Source organism: Anomaloglossus baeobatrachus, chromosome 2 (assembly GCF_048569485.1).
Source record: "Anomaloglossus baeobatrachus isolate aAnoBae1 chromosome 2, aAnoBae1.hap1, whole genome shotgun sequence".
Classification (NCBI taxonomy): Eukaryota; Metazoa; Chordata; class Amphibia; order Anura; family Aromobatidae; genus Anomaloglossus; species Anomaloglossus baeobatrachus.
In genome coordinates this window covers 716,677,498-716,692,186 of record NC_134354.1, presented here as the reverse complement: position 1 = coordinate 716,692,186, position 14,689 = coordinate 716,677,498, and the positions used below count along the sequence as shown (strand labels likewise).

Below are 14,689 nucleotides of genomic sequence, written 5' to 3'. Positions count from 1 at the left end.
ACCTTGGCTTGAAGTAACTCAAAATATTATCAGCAGCAGTCCAAAGGACGAAAGGGGTATTTAAGAACCAAGGAATACTGATGATCAGCAGCTGGGTGAGAGTCAAGCTCCTGCTGGGGCCAAAACGGAGAGAGATGAATCCAGCAAGAAAGCTGACTATACCGATGAATACTGACAGCAGGAACAGTGGAAAGTCAAGGAGCATTCTGCACAGCCAGACGCTGTGACCTTCTATGGCCAGAAATCACATGACTGTCTGTCACACGTGACACTCCCATGACAATTATGCACTTGACATTAATATTCAGAGTAAGTACACCAGCCTCTTCAGGACTAAGAGATCTATTTAATAATGTATGCAGTTTGCATTGTGAAATCTAAGGACATATTTGGTTTAACTTCTTAGCTCAAAAGGACATTAAAATACATTCATAATGGGTTTATAATTGTTCAGGCATCTCAGGAACTCTACCCATTCTACACGTTGTAGATGCCGCCGGTGTTATACAGCCGGCATATATTCCTACAGTGCTCCCGCTCCCGGCTATTTAATCATTAGATGCTTCTGTCATACTCTGGTAGTGGCATTTAAATGGAGTAGTTGCCACAAAATCAGAAGAACAGTGGCACAATTGCTTCTTTTTCTTTTTTTTTTCTTGAGCACTTTCAAATTAGATTTGGGAAGTGGCAGGGGATGTAACATGAAAAGTTGTTCATCCAATTTTTCAGTAAAAATTTTGCATGATTCCTGCTTTTGCTGTCACCTATCTAAAATTTTGGCCCACCTAAATAGTTTGGATTCAATTTTTTTTTTTTAAATATATTTTTGAAAGCTTTATCTAAAGTTTGAGATTGCAGAAATCTATCCTGACGCACGGAGAATAAGTAACCAGACAAGTAACTAGATAAAGGAGTCTCCAACTTATTACCATGAGGGGTCCCATGTTTCACTCTCCGTGAACTCCATATTGCCATATTTTGCATTAGATGTGTTGACTCTTTCGCGAAAACATCTTCATCCATACGGTAAAAGTGATCTTTCTTACAGCTGTTTTGCAAATATTCCTGGTATTCCAAGAAATTGCTTTTTTTTGTAAACAATTAGCGTACATTTATTAAAAGGGCTGTCCTCTACTTGGATAACCCCTTCGTATTCACCATGTTTGCCCCTGTTAAAGTAAAATTACTTGTCTTCACCTCCAGCGCCATTCTATCACTTTACTGGGGTTAATGTGAAGTTATGTCATGCTTTACCCTGCACCTAGTCCACGCCGGCTTCGGACATATCAAACCTCAGGCATAGGCACTGATGTGTCAGCCGCAGCTCTGACTTCCCGTTGATGCTCAATTAGTCCAAATGCGAGAAGAGTCAAGCCGGCGTTGATTGCGTTTAGGGTTTCATGTGAGAGAACCACACTTGAGCCCCTGGAGAGCGAATGCTAACTAGAGATGAGCGGACCCATGGAAATTCGGTTTGGCGGGTTCAGCAAGGCTTTAGATAAAGTTCGTTTTGGGACCCGGACTTGACCTGAACCCCAATGGAAGTCACTAATTGAATAGTTTGGGGGTCTCCGCCCATATGCAGCCAGATATAAACAGATCACTTCCATGGGCAAAGTTTATCATTGTTTTTTGTTTGGTGCATACTACATCAAATCATGCTGTTGTTACCCCCAGTGTGAGCCATTCAAACAGAGCAAACTGCTCACACTGGGCTGAGCACTGAGCATACCTGAGCACAGCGATGCTTGCGCGAGTGGTTGCCATATGTAAAGCATCCGAACTAAAGCTTGTGTTTGTACGAACACCGAACACTGAACCTCGGGTTTGCTCATCTTTAGTGCTGACACCATGGGTCACCAGGGGTGAGTGTGACGGTTTTTAATTTAAGGCTGCGTGCGCACACAGCGGGTTTTTTATGTTTTTGCATTTTTTGGTGCAATTTTGTGGCAAAAAATGCATGTCTATCCTTATGCAGGAAAAGTCAATGAGAATGCTAAAGTGCTGTGCACACGTTGCTTCTTTATTTATTGCAGATTTTGGTGCAGAAAATAAACTGCAGCATGTCAATTCTTGGTGCCTTTTTACCTGTGATTTTCAGGTCTTCCACCCATTGACTTCATTATCAAAAACACATGGCAAAAAAAACCGCAACAAAAACACACCTTGATTTTTGCTTCGTTTTTCTGCTAGAAGATGCAGAAAATTTCACTCAGCGTGCGCACATAGCCTTAGGGGTACTTTGCACACTACGACATCGCAAGCCGATGCTTGCAATGCCGAGCGCGATAGTCCCCGCCCCCGTCGCAGCAGCGATATCTTGTGATTGCTACCGTAGCGAACATTATTGCTACAGCAGCTTCACATGCACTTACCTGCCCTGCGATGTCGCTCTGACCGGCGAACCGCCTCCTTACTAAGGGGGCGGGTCGTGCGGCGTCACAGCGACGGCAGGCGGCCAATAGAAGCCGAGGGGCGGAGATGAGCGGGATGTGAACATCCCGCCCACCTCCGTCCTTCCGCATAGCCGGCGTGAGCCACGGTGACGCAAGTAGGAGATGTTCCTCGCTCCTGCGGCTTCTCACACAGCGATGTGTGCTGCCTGCTGGGGAACGAGGAACAACATCGTACCGTCGCTGCAGCTACATTTATAGAAATGTCGGACACTACACCGATGATACGATTACGACACTTTTGCGATCGTTAATTGTATCATAAAGGATTTACACACTACGATATCGACAGCGACGCCGGATGTGCGTCACTTTCGATTTGACCCCACCGACATCGCACCTGCGATGTCGCAGTGTACAAAGTACCCCTTACAGAGGCGCAAACATGGGGAATGAGAAGGCGTTGTCCAAGCAGCAAAGAACCCCTTTAAGATTGGTGTTTCATATACCTGAAACTGAAGATTGTGAAAATGAAGTGTGCAAATTTCTTAAAGACCTTGACTGCTTAAAAAAATTAAAAAAAAATCTGACTCTTTCATAACACAAAATGGCAACAAAATGAATAATTCTAAATTCTTCACATTGAATAGACATTGACTGTAGAAGCTATAGCTACAGTTACAGTCTGTGAAATTATATTATTTGGGAACTGCAGCACATTTAAAAGAGCATTAAGAAAATGACTTTCCTGTATTGTTTTCCATCAAAATGTGAATTTATACTCTTAAAAAACCAAGGTGAAGCGCATCCATAACATTTCGATAGGGAATGCTCTTCCTTTGTTTCAAGATCCCATTGTAACCCATGACTAAACAACCTGAAGAAATCCTTCTTGAAACAGAGAAGGTAAAAGTATATTTAAAAAAACCCCAAAAAACTGAAAATCTAAACGTTACCATACCAATGACACCATAAGGAGCTCTCCGCTCCGCAGGTAAAGGGACGCAGATTACATTTCAGGTTTAGTGGCTCTATAAGATGAAGATATTTTTCTTGGCCCGGCCGGTCTTTGTTCTCCAGACTGTGTCACGCCTTTGATATCGTTTTTAGTGGTGGATTTTCAAAAAATCTCGTGTAGAAATTTGTCTCACTCCCCCCCCTTCCCAAACTTTGATGACTAGCAGATCGGAGCTCGCTTCAAGAAAAATCCTGTCTTCTCTCAGATTCTATAGTTATCTCTAATTGCTTCCAGTCGTAAGGTTGTCTTAACCCTTCGGCAACTATAGCAACTGAATGTTGTGCTGATTTCTTTATTAAAACAAATGGCTGCTTGAGTATGAATTTTGGATTCAGATTTAGATATTTACATTAGGTTGACTTCCATATGTCAGCTGAAATTTCTTTTGTATTGCAAAAATGCCACTTTACGCCAATGAAAGTTTGGAAGAAATTGTCTGCAGGCTTGGAGCAATTGGCCTCGCACATTTGTCAAGTTTTTTGTTTTGACCTTTTTACTTAGGTTTAACAGGAACCATAACGGCAGTAGAGAAAAAAAGGGAACATGTGATTTGGTATTTTCTATAGTGGACACGTAATGAAGCAACCTGAATCAAATTTGTGCTTCCAAGTAACAGTCCTGGGAAACTGCATTAAAGCTGATAACTGTCTAAAATGTCTAAAATTACTTACACATTGCAGAAAGCTGAAGCTGTTCTTGCAGAGATCCAAGAATATTAACAGTCATATGCTTCAATGAACATTTAGGGGAGAAGACAAGATGTTTGCTTTTTTTTTTTTTGTTGTCATCTTAGACGTTTATGACTAATGATGAGCGAACTGTGCGGTGCTTGCTACGCGTAATGAGCATTTTGATGCTCGGGATGCTCGTTTACCGAGTATAAAAGAAATCATTGGGGAACGCGCACGTACTTCAGGAAGATTTTGGGGAAAAATGCTCAAGTTCCCCATTGACTTTTGTTATACTCAGTAAATGAGTTCCGAGCATCAAAATGCTTGTTGCGAGCACTGAACAGTTCGCGTATAACTATTTAGGACATCCACAGGATTGTGTCATATCTACTTCTGGGAACCTAGTCTACCTCGATAATGCCACACCTTAGGGTGACTACTCATGATGTAAAAGTAGCAGCAAATCCAGCTCATCATCTCTGAATCCACTCTCTTCTCAGAGGCTGGACAAAGGCCCCACCACGGCTTGACAACCGATCAAATAACACATGAAAGTCCAGCTCAAATGAACAGTTTCTTTATTCTTTGAGAATTTCAAGTACACAGAACATCAAAATTTTCACAAGGAAGCAGATATAATGGCATATGCATCAACGCGTTTCTGGTGTGTTTCCACCCTTAATCATTTATGATTAAGAGTGGAAAAACACCAGAAACGCGTCAATGCATATGCCATTATAGCTGCTTTTGATGTCCTGTGTACCTGAAATTCTCAAGAAATAAAGAAGAAACTGTTCATTTGAGCTGGACTTTCATGTGTTACTTGACCACTCCTGAGGTGCTTGTTTCAATTACTATGGGAATCCGAAAAATAGCCAAACAAGTCTGCAGAACATAGAAATGGATGGAGGGAGCCATACATGTGTGATCACCTCTGTTTGACAGCAGTAGAAGATGGGGTTCTCTTATTAATAGAGGTGTGACCCACATCTGTATGGACGTTTATATCCTGTAAATATGGAATAACTATTGTAGATAAGAAAACTCCTTTTACAGTTGAAACCAAAAGTTTACATTGAAACCAGAAGTTTACATACACTATCTAAACAAACACATCTGCATGTTTTTCTTACTGTCTGACATGAAATCAGAATAAACCTTTCCCATTTTAGGTCATTTGGGATTACCAAAATTATTTATATTTCCCAAATGCCAGAATAGTGAGAGAGAATGTTTTAAGGCATTTTTATTACTTTCTGCAAAATCAAAAGTTTACATAAATTTCTTTAGTATTTGGTACCATTGCCTTTAAAGAGGACCAACCACCAGGATTTTCCTATATAAACTAAAGCCAGTGCTATACTGGCGCTATCATCCTGATTCTAAACATATCTTTAGTTGTGAGATCGGATGTATATTTTCTGAAATATAGGCAAGTAAAATTTGTGCAATGCACTATTATTTGATGAGAGGCGCAACGGTGGGTTGGGTTTTGCTAGTTATTCCCGACCCTGTCTGACAGCTTGTCCTTCCTCCCCCTGTGCTTCCCCTCCCCCCAGAGACATGAGTAGGAAGGACAAGCAGGCAGACAGGGGCAGGAATAACTAGCAAAACCCAACCCACCTATTAGATATTCCGTTGCGCCTCTCATCAAATAACAGTGCATTGCACAAAATATACTTGCCTATATTCCAGAAAGTATACATCTGATCTCACAACTAAAGGTATGTATAGAATCCGCATGAAAGTGCCAGTATAGCACTGGCTTTAGTTTATATAGGATAATCCTGGTGGTTGGTCCTCTTCAAACTGTCTGACTTGCATGAAACCTGTTGGATATCCTTCCACAAGCTTCTCACAATAGATGTTAGGAATTTGGGCCCATTCCTCCTGACAGAACTGGTGTAACAACCATGTTGGTAGATCGCCCTGCTTGCACCAGCCTTTTCAGCTTTGCCCATGAATTTTTAATAGGATTGAGATCAGGGCGTTGTGATGGCCACTCCAAAACATTGACTTTGTTATCCTTAAGCCACTTTGTAACCAGTTTGGCAGTATGCACTAAAAATAAAGACAGGACAACAATTGAAAACACATAAACAAAGTAAAAAAAATAGATTGGAAAGAATCCTAATCCATATAAAATCTAGATTCAAATCCACCACAGTCAATCAACAGAAAGAGACACGGGAGAGCCCGATATCAGATTTGGCACCCCAAATTAGAACAAAAGACATTCAAATTTGCTGGTGACATCTTGTTCAAAATGACAATCCATTTACACTCTCTCTGAGCATGTAGCGTTGGTTTTTTTTTTCACTGTTGCATTCTACTTGGGAGCTGATATATAATCAGAGCTTTACCTATTTAATGTAAGGTAGTAGAGTTCCACCCCTACTAGTGGGTTTTATGTCATTTAAGTTGTGACCTATAAATTATATTTTAGTGTATGTAATTTTAACAAAAGATTAATAAATGGCTATGTTTTAGTGGATTTGTGTATTCCATTATTGTGGTTCAATATTGTGATTGAGTAGATTCACATTTGATTGATGAAGGGAGAAAACAATGATGCAAGTAATATTGTTTCTTTATGTTTCTGACCCCAAAAATAGTGCTCAATGAATTATTGGTTGTTAGTAGTTCTGAAATTCAGTCAGGAAGAAAAAAAAATTAACATGACACTTCTGAAGTCTCATAAGTTTTGTTGGTTCTGTAAAAAGGCGCTTTGAATTTGTATAAAAGATCAGGAAAAAAAAAAAAAACACTCCATGTGAATATGGCCTAAAGTGTGTGCTCATATTGAGTATTTGGAGAGAGAGTGTGAGAGAGTGTAAAAAAAAAAAAAAAAACACAAAAAAACAAACCCGAACACGGATCGTGCAGCCGGATTCCCGGATCCAGGTCGGACCCGGATTGGACGCTGAAACCGCGCGGATCCGGATTTTTACAGTTCGGATCCGCTCAACACTACTTAAGAGGCTTTCTTCTTCAGCATTTTTCACCTAGACAATTAAATCAGCTTTACTCACCATCTTCTACTCCAGTAAGGCCTTTCTGCTGCTGCTCCTGGTGATTGTGTACAGGCTGCAGCAGTTATATTACAGCACACGTGACCGCTGCAACCAGTCATTGAACTCAGCAGTAATACTGATGCAGAAAGTACATAGTGCTCAGCCTAGTGATTGGCTGCAGCGGTGGTGGACTGTACTGCAGCTACAAAACAGTCACTGGAGCAGCGCCCGAGATCTGGTCCTGAATCGTCGGCGGGGCGGGGCGGGGGGGGGGGGGAGTACATCAGATTTATTATTACATAAGGAGAGCTGATGTCAATAATTTAAAGATGGAAATCACCTACAAGAAAAAAAATAACTGTTCAGCCATTTATACAATCTGTAGATATGTTTTATGTTTTTTTTTTGTTACACCCGAATAATAACATACATTGATGTTTGACCCTATAGAAAGTCGTCTGACACTTGAGCGATCTATCATTGTGACCATCCCACTAATTTAATGTTTCTTACAGGAATGGCAAAACTCTATTCAGAAAAACGCCGGTCTGGCTTTTATTGAGCTCATCAATGAAGGAAGGTAACGTAGACCTTTTTATTTCTCACCTAATGAGTGCTGATGGGGTAAACAAACGAAAAGAAAATACAGTATTTCTATACATAATGTAATATCATTGGGAAACAATAGACTGTTCTGCACAAAGCTCCGGAAGGTTTTCTGTTTTCCACCATTTTAACATTGTTTCACACTGGGAAGGTAGGGAAAACCAATCTGCAGATCCATCTGCCGTCCCATCTGCTTGGGGCAGCGCGGCTCCACTTGCCGCATTTACACTTCACTGTAATCATCCGAGCATAGGATACAATATTGCAGTTGAAAGACTTGGTGCTGTCCAAGGTGCTGCCTCAATCACTGAGCCGCAGTCTTCCTCCAGATAAATATGTAATACAAGTACCATACAATAATATACAGAGATAAGAGGAACAGTTACACTGTCGGTGTCTGAGCCGCGCCATCCTGTGTGGTCTATTGTATGTGCCGCTCATGGAAAGGGCATGTGTTGTATCCTGTTATAGTGTTATCATTCTGATATAGAGCCATGCTGAACACAGACCGTGATCGCTCGTAGGAGAGACACCGACAGACTATTCCATAGAAAGCCACGTAGCACATCCGGAAATTCTGCATTACATCATTTAACCGTTTTCTTTTCAGGCTTTTACGATCAGCAGAGCAGAAACCAAGTATCATACTGTAAGACGGCGTTCACATGGTGCGGTTTTCTAAAGTGAAATCTTCAGCATTTCTTTATAAAAAATCCATATTTTCTGTAATTTTTTGTGAATTTTATGTCACTTTTTTGTTCAGAAATGCACCTAAAAAAAAATCAAAGCACACAATAAAAACAAAACGCACAATTAAAAAAAAAAAACAAAAAAAAACAACACACAATATAACATGGCTAGGTCAGCAATTGAACATATAGACTAAGGGGTACTTTGCACGCTGCAACATCGCTAGCCGATTGTAGCGATGCCAAGCGCGATAGTCCCCGCTCCCGTCGCAGATGCAATATCTTGTGATAGCTGCCGTAGCGAACATTATCGCTATGGCAGCTTCACACGCACTCACCTGCCCTGCGACGCCGCTCTGGCCGGCGACCCGCCTCCTTCCTAAGGGGGTGGGTCGTGCGGCGTCACACTGACGTCACACGGCAGGCGGCCAATAGAAGCGGAGGGGCGGAGATGAGCGGGACGTAAACATCCCGCCCACCTCAGTCCTTCCTCATTGCAGGCGGGACACAGGTAAGGAGATGTTCCTCGCTCCTGCGGCTTCATACACAGCGATGTGTGCTGCCGCAGGACGAGGAACAACATCGTACCTGTCGCTGCAGCGAAATTATGGAAATGACTGACACTACACAGATCGCTAGTTTTGGACGCTTTTGCGATCATTTATCGGTGCTTCTAGTCTTTACACGTTGCGTCGTCGTTACCGGCGCCAGATATGCGGCACTTTCGATTTGACCCCGACGAGATCGCAGTAGCGATGTCACAACGTGCAAAGTACCCCTTAGGATCCCAATGGAAGCGATTGGATAAAATCTGCACCAAGACGTTGCATTTTCAAAACAAAAATGGACATAATTCAGATTAAAAATAAAAAAAAATACAAACTCCAGTTTGTTCTTGGCTTTACCACAATGTCGTAACAATGATAGGCTTCATCAGTGATGAAAAATCAGTGATGCAAAACTAAGTATTTTTCATTTCCAAAAGTTTTATTTAAAAGAGGAATTACAACTGGGTAATGGGAAGAATAAGGAGAGTACATTACAATATTTGAGGGATATATAGTGAACATACATGGTAAAACAATATAGCTAATAGATATGGAAGGGGAGAAATGGGAAACTAAACTTTTATTGGGAAAACAAGGGAAGAAAGGGTGGAAAAAGGAGGGGGAGGAAAGAACATTTATATAAATTGTGAAAATATAGCTGATAGAATATAATGTAAATTAATAATTTACAAAGTACAATCCTGTAGCACGAAAAGTTAAATACAAACAATTAATTGAATGTAACAGTTATATAGACAAAATATTAGAAATCAAGGTGTGGAAGGAAGGAGGACAGGATGGAAGGAAGGAGGATAGGGTGGAAGGAAGGAGGTCAGGGTGGAAGGAAGGAGGTCAGGGTGGAAGGAAGGAGGTCAGGGTGGAAGGAAGGAGGATATGGTGGAAGGAAGGAGGTCAGGGTGGAAGGAAGGAGGTCAGGGTGGAAGGAAGGAGGTCAGGGTGGAAGGAAGGAGGACAGGGTGGAAGGAAGAAAGACAGGATGGAAGAAAGGAGGTCAGGGTGGAAGGAAGGAGGTCAGGGTGGAAGGAAGGAGGTCAGGGTGGAAGGAAGGAGGTCAGGGTGGAAGGAAGGAGGTCAGGGTGGAAGGAAGGAGGACAGGGTGGAAGGAAGAAAGACAGGATGGAAGAAAGGAGGTCAGGGTGGAAGGAAGGAGGTCAGGGTGGAAGGAAGGAGGGCAGGATGGAAGAAAGACGAGAGAAAAAAAGGGGGGGGGGGCATAGGGCCTAATAGTAAAATCCCTTCAAGATTAAGGGAAATTATTTATCCAGGGCTCCCGTCTCTTGTAATAAGCAGGGACAAGGTTATTAGAAATTGTGTGACTCCTTTAATATAGGTTATATAAAGACATTTTATCAATGATATCGGCTAAGTAATTTTTCACCATTTCACTGCTTGGAATAATTTATTCTTCACTACGTTATATCGTACAGTGAATGGTGTAATTGAAATGTACAACTTATACCTCAAAAAAAAAAAAGCTATATAGATGGAAAAGTAAAAAAAAAAAAGTGATGACTCTTGGTAGAAGGGGAGGAAAAAAAAACAAAATTGGTAAAATGAAGAATGACTGGGTGTATAAGGGGCTGAAGAATGCAGGCGTTATATGGGCATGGATAGTGGATTAAAATAAACTCCCTTTCGTTCTTTCAAATAAGGGTCTGTGAGAGCTGAGGGGGAAATAATGAGCAACAACGAAACCGGACTCTAAATAATTAAGGAGATCAGGAGCCGCCTTGCAGTTACATCAGACGCCTGTGACCTGGATATATGTACATGACTTGCAGCCTTGTAGTTTGTGGTCACAGAGCTGCTAAATGACTACCGTTATTCCTGTAATTTACCGTACATAGGTGGCGACTTTATCCCATATATATATATATATATTATATCAGTATCTCTGGTTTACAAAGTATTTCTATAGTGCACTGCTTTCCTCTTCTTTCCAAGACAGACAAGACGTGTGTGGTCAATGTCATAATTAACCTATGAGATTGTTTTTAGCCTCTCTGTTGTAGAAGAACAGATGCAGACGTGGGAAGGATAGAGCACATTTGTCTGCCTGTAATCCAATCCATAAGCCCAGAATAATCAGCCCATGGTAATAAATATGTGAGCCAATATTGGCCCAAAACACCCAAATAATTAGGCTTATAATCACCGTGTTTGTGTTAGTGCCTGTGCCTGTGTGGGAAGATTTATTACAAAGAAATAAAAAATTGTTTTCCTGCGAGTTGGAAATAATTTCACAGGTATTATATTTATCGTATAATTTCATTTTAATTTTTTTCATATTCCAGCTGCTAATTTAATATGCATATATGATGATGATCATGATGATGAAGGGTGAATCTGCCAAATTATTTTATTTATTTTTTTATTGTGGAGTTGCTCGAATTCAGCCAGAAAATTTTAATAAAACACAGACGTGTGTGTGTGTGTGTGTGTGTGTGTGTGTGTGTGTGTGTGTGTGTGTGCAGGGCCGTATTTGGGTTTTTTGCTGCCCTAGGCACTGTCAGTGGTGGCGCCCCCTTCTGATCAGTCAGATTAAGGGTATGTGCACACAGCATTTTGTTTTCAGACAAATCCGCACTGTAACCCGCCCAAAAACCCCAAACTATAAATATTAAAAGAAATAAACTCATACACTGCAATGTAAACGACTTGCTGTCCATATGTTCAGTCTTTGGAGTTTTTTAAGCGCGTCAGGTTTCCTCAGACATGAAGCGGCTGACAGTGACCGGTCCATTATATGGCGGCTGCTGCTTGGATGCCGCTTACTACTTCATTTAAAAAATATAAGTAAAATCCAGTAGCTAAAAGATGTTGGAAAAAACAACCAAGAAGCAACAGCAAAAAAAAAAAAAAAAAAAAATATATATATATATTTGCTACAGGATAAAATGATGACTGTCCTGAAGCGTAGTCTGTCTGAATAATTCCGGGGGTTCACAGACATCTACAAGACGTGTGCACATTCCCTGATAGAGCCCAGAGCCTTCAGATAGTAGTTAACACCTGCATACACATTAACCTAAAGTGGTCTAAACCCGCCAATATCGACGGGTTCTGCTGACAGCCCAATGTGTATAGGGGCTCTCAATTCTGATTGTCGGGGGGGGGAGGAATAAGGATCCAGCATGTCCGATTACAGAGTGTAGATCCTATTAGGCTAGGTTCGCACACTGCGTTTTTTTGACGCTGCGTTTTTGTGCGTTTTTGGCCGCTAAAAAACGCACAAAAATGCACCTGCGTCAAAAAATGCATCAAAAAACACATGCGTTTTTGCCGCGATTTGGTGCGTTTTTGGCTGCGTTTTGCTGCGTTTTTCCAATGCATTGCATGGGGGGAAAACGCAGAAAAACGCAGGAAAGAACTGACATGTCCATTTTTTTTTTAAACTTAAAAACGCAGGTAAAAAAAAAGATGTGTGCGGGCAGCAAAAATGAAAACTCATAGACTTTGCTGGGGAAGCAAAGTCCTGCAGTTTTGAGGCCAAAAACGCACCCGAAAAACGTGCAAAAACGCTGCGAAAAACGCACTGTGCGCACATAGCCTTATCCTCTAAATGATAAGCTGCTGCTGGAGATGTCCAGCAGCGGCTCTAATAAAGAACACAAACACTTGGCAGAATGAGTGCTCCTGTATATGGGAGAGCTGAGCAAGATAGCTGCCGGCCTAAAAATCAGACTATAGTGTATGGGGGCTTTAGGGGTGCTTCACACATAGCGACAGCGACGTCGCTGTTACGTCCCCATTTTCTGTGACGTAACAGCGACCTGGTAAGTCGCTGTTATGATCGCTGCTTAGCTGTCAAGCACAGCGACGCAGCAGCGATCATAATGTCGCTACATGTGCAGAGAGCCGGAGCCGCGCACACTGCTTAGCGCTGGCTCCTTGCTCTCCTAGCTACAGTACACATCGGGTTAATTAAGATAAAACTTGTTATGTGCACTATAGCGTTTATTATCGCTAATTATTGACCATGGGATATACAGATACTTAGGCAAATTTAAAGACTTCTGTTTCTCCTTATTTCTGCAGCACACCAAGCAGTCCTGAAATGATAACTACTGCTGATTAAACAGTGATTTTATCAAAACTACACTGAGCAGCCCAGTAAGTGACAACACTGGAATCAGGATCTCTGCCCCTACATTATGCTGCTCTCAAATTAGGTGGCAAAAACCTTGTGAGACTCCATTCTCCTCACTAAAGAGTAAACACCCTAAGTAAGCCCAAGGCTGTGCCCAAGAATAAATAACTGCCCATCACTGAGCTCACAGCACAAAAAATGACCTCACACCATGTCACTTATAGTATACAGCCTCCACATTCTCTCCTATAACATTCCCACTACACTGCCCCCTCACATGAAAACCCCCACTGTCCTCCCCACTGAATTATACCCTCCAGACCTTCCTCACTTATGAACTATGACCTCCACTGTCCCCACCTCTCCATGCAGCCCCCACTTCACTGTCCCCCTCATGATGTCCCCACTCTATAATGAACCTTATGCTTCGCATTCTGTATACCGAGCCCTCCCAGGCTCCTAACTGAGCGCTCCCCATGCTGCCCCGTCTCCATATCAAGCCCCCTCCATACCATGCCTCCCCCCATGCTACCCCATTCTCCTTACCATGCCTCCCCCCATGCTACCCCATTCTCCATACCATGCCTCCCCCCATGCTACCCCATTCTCCATACCATGCCTCCCCCCATGCTACCCCATTCTCCATACCATGCCTCCCCCCATGCTACCCCATTCTCCATACCATGCCTCCCCCCATGCTACCCCATTCTCCATGCCATGCCTCCCCCCATGCTACCCCATTCTCCATACCATGCCTCCCCCCATGCTACCCCATTCTCCATACCATGCCTCCCCCCATGCTACCCCATTCTCCATACCATGCCTCCCCCCATGCTACCCCATTCTCCATACCATGCCTCCCCCCATGCTACCCCATTCTCCATACCATGCCTCCCCCCATGCTACCCCATTCTCCATACCATGCCTCCCCCCATGCTACCCCATTCTCCATACCATGCCTCCCCCCATGCTACCCCATTCTCCATACCATGCCTCCCCCCATGCTACCCCATTCTCCATACCATGCCTCCCCCCATGCTACCCCATTCTCCATACCATGCCTCCCCCCATGCTACCCCATTCGCCATACCATGCCTCCCCCCATGCTACCCCATTCGCCATACCATGCCTCCCATTCTCCATACCATGCCTCCCCCCATGCTACCCCATTCTCCATACCATGCCTCCCCCCATGCTACCCCATTCTCCATACCATGCCTCCCCCCATGCTACCCCATTCTCCATACCATGCCTCCCCCCATGCTACCCCATTCTCCATACCATGCCTCCCCCCATGCTACCCCATTCTCCATACCATGCCTCCCCCCATGCTACCCCATTCTCCATACCATGCCTCCCCCCATGCTACCCCATTCTCCATACCATGCCTCCCCCCATGCTACCCCATTCTCCATACCATGCCTCCCCCCATGCTACCCCATTCTCCATACCATGCCTCCCCCCATGCTACCCCATTCGCCATACCATGCCTCCCCCCATGCTACCCCATTCGCCATACCATGCCTCCCATTCTCCATACCATGCCTCCCCCCATGCTACCCCATTCTCCATACCATGCCTCCCCCCATGCTACCCCATTCTCCATACCATGCCTCCCCCCATGCTACCCCATTCTCCA

At 43.1% G+C, this 14,689-nt stretch overlaps 1 protein-coding gene across 4 annotated transcripts in view; it reads left to right on the top strand.

Moving 5' to 3' along the window:
* NBEA (neurobeachin) overlaps positions 1–14,689 on the top strand; it is a 1,081,445-nt gene that overhangs the window by 597,143 nt on the left and 469,613 nt on the right. For all 4 annotated transcript variants that reach the window (XM_075337333.1, XM_075337330.1, XM_075337331.1 and 1 more), the window contains one exon: positions 7,612–7,676. In XM_075337333.1, the coding sequence (XP_075193448.1) occupies positions 7,612–7,676 (65 nt within the window). The remainder of the gene's footprint in view (positions 1–7,611; positions 7,677–14,689) is intronic.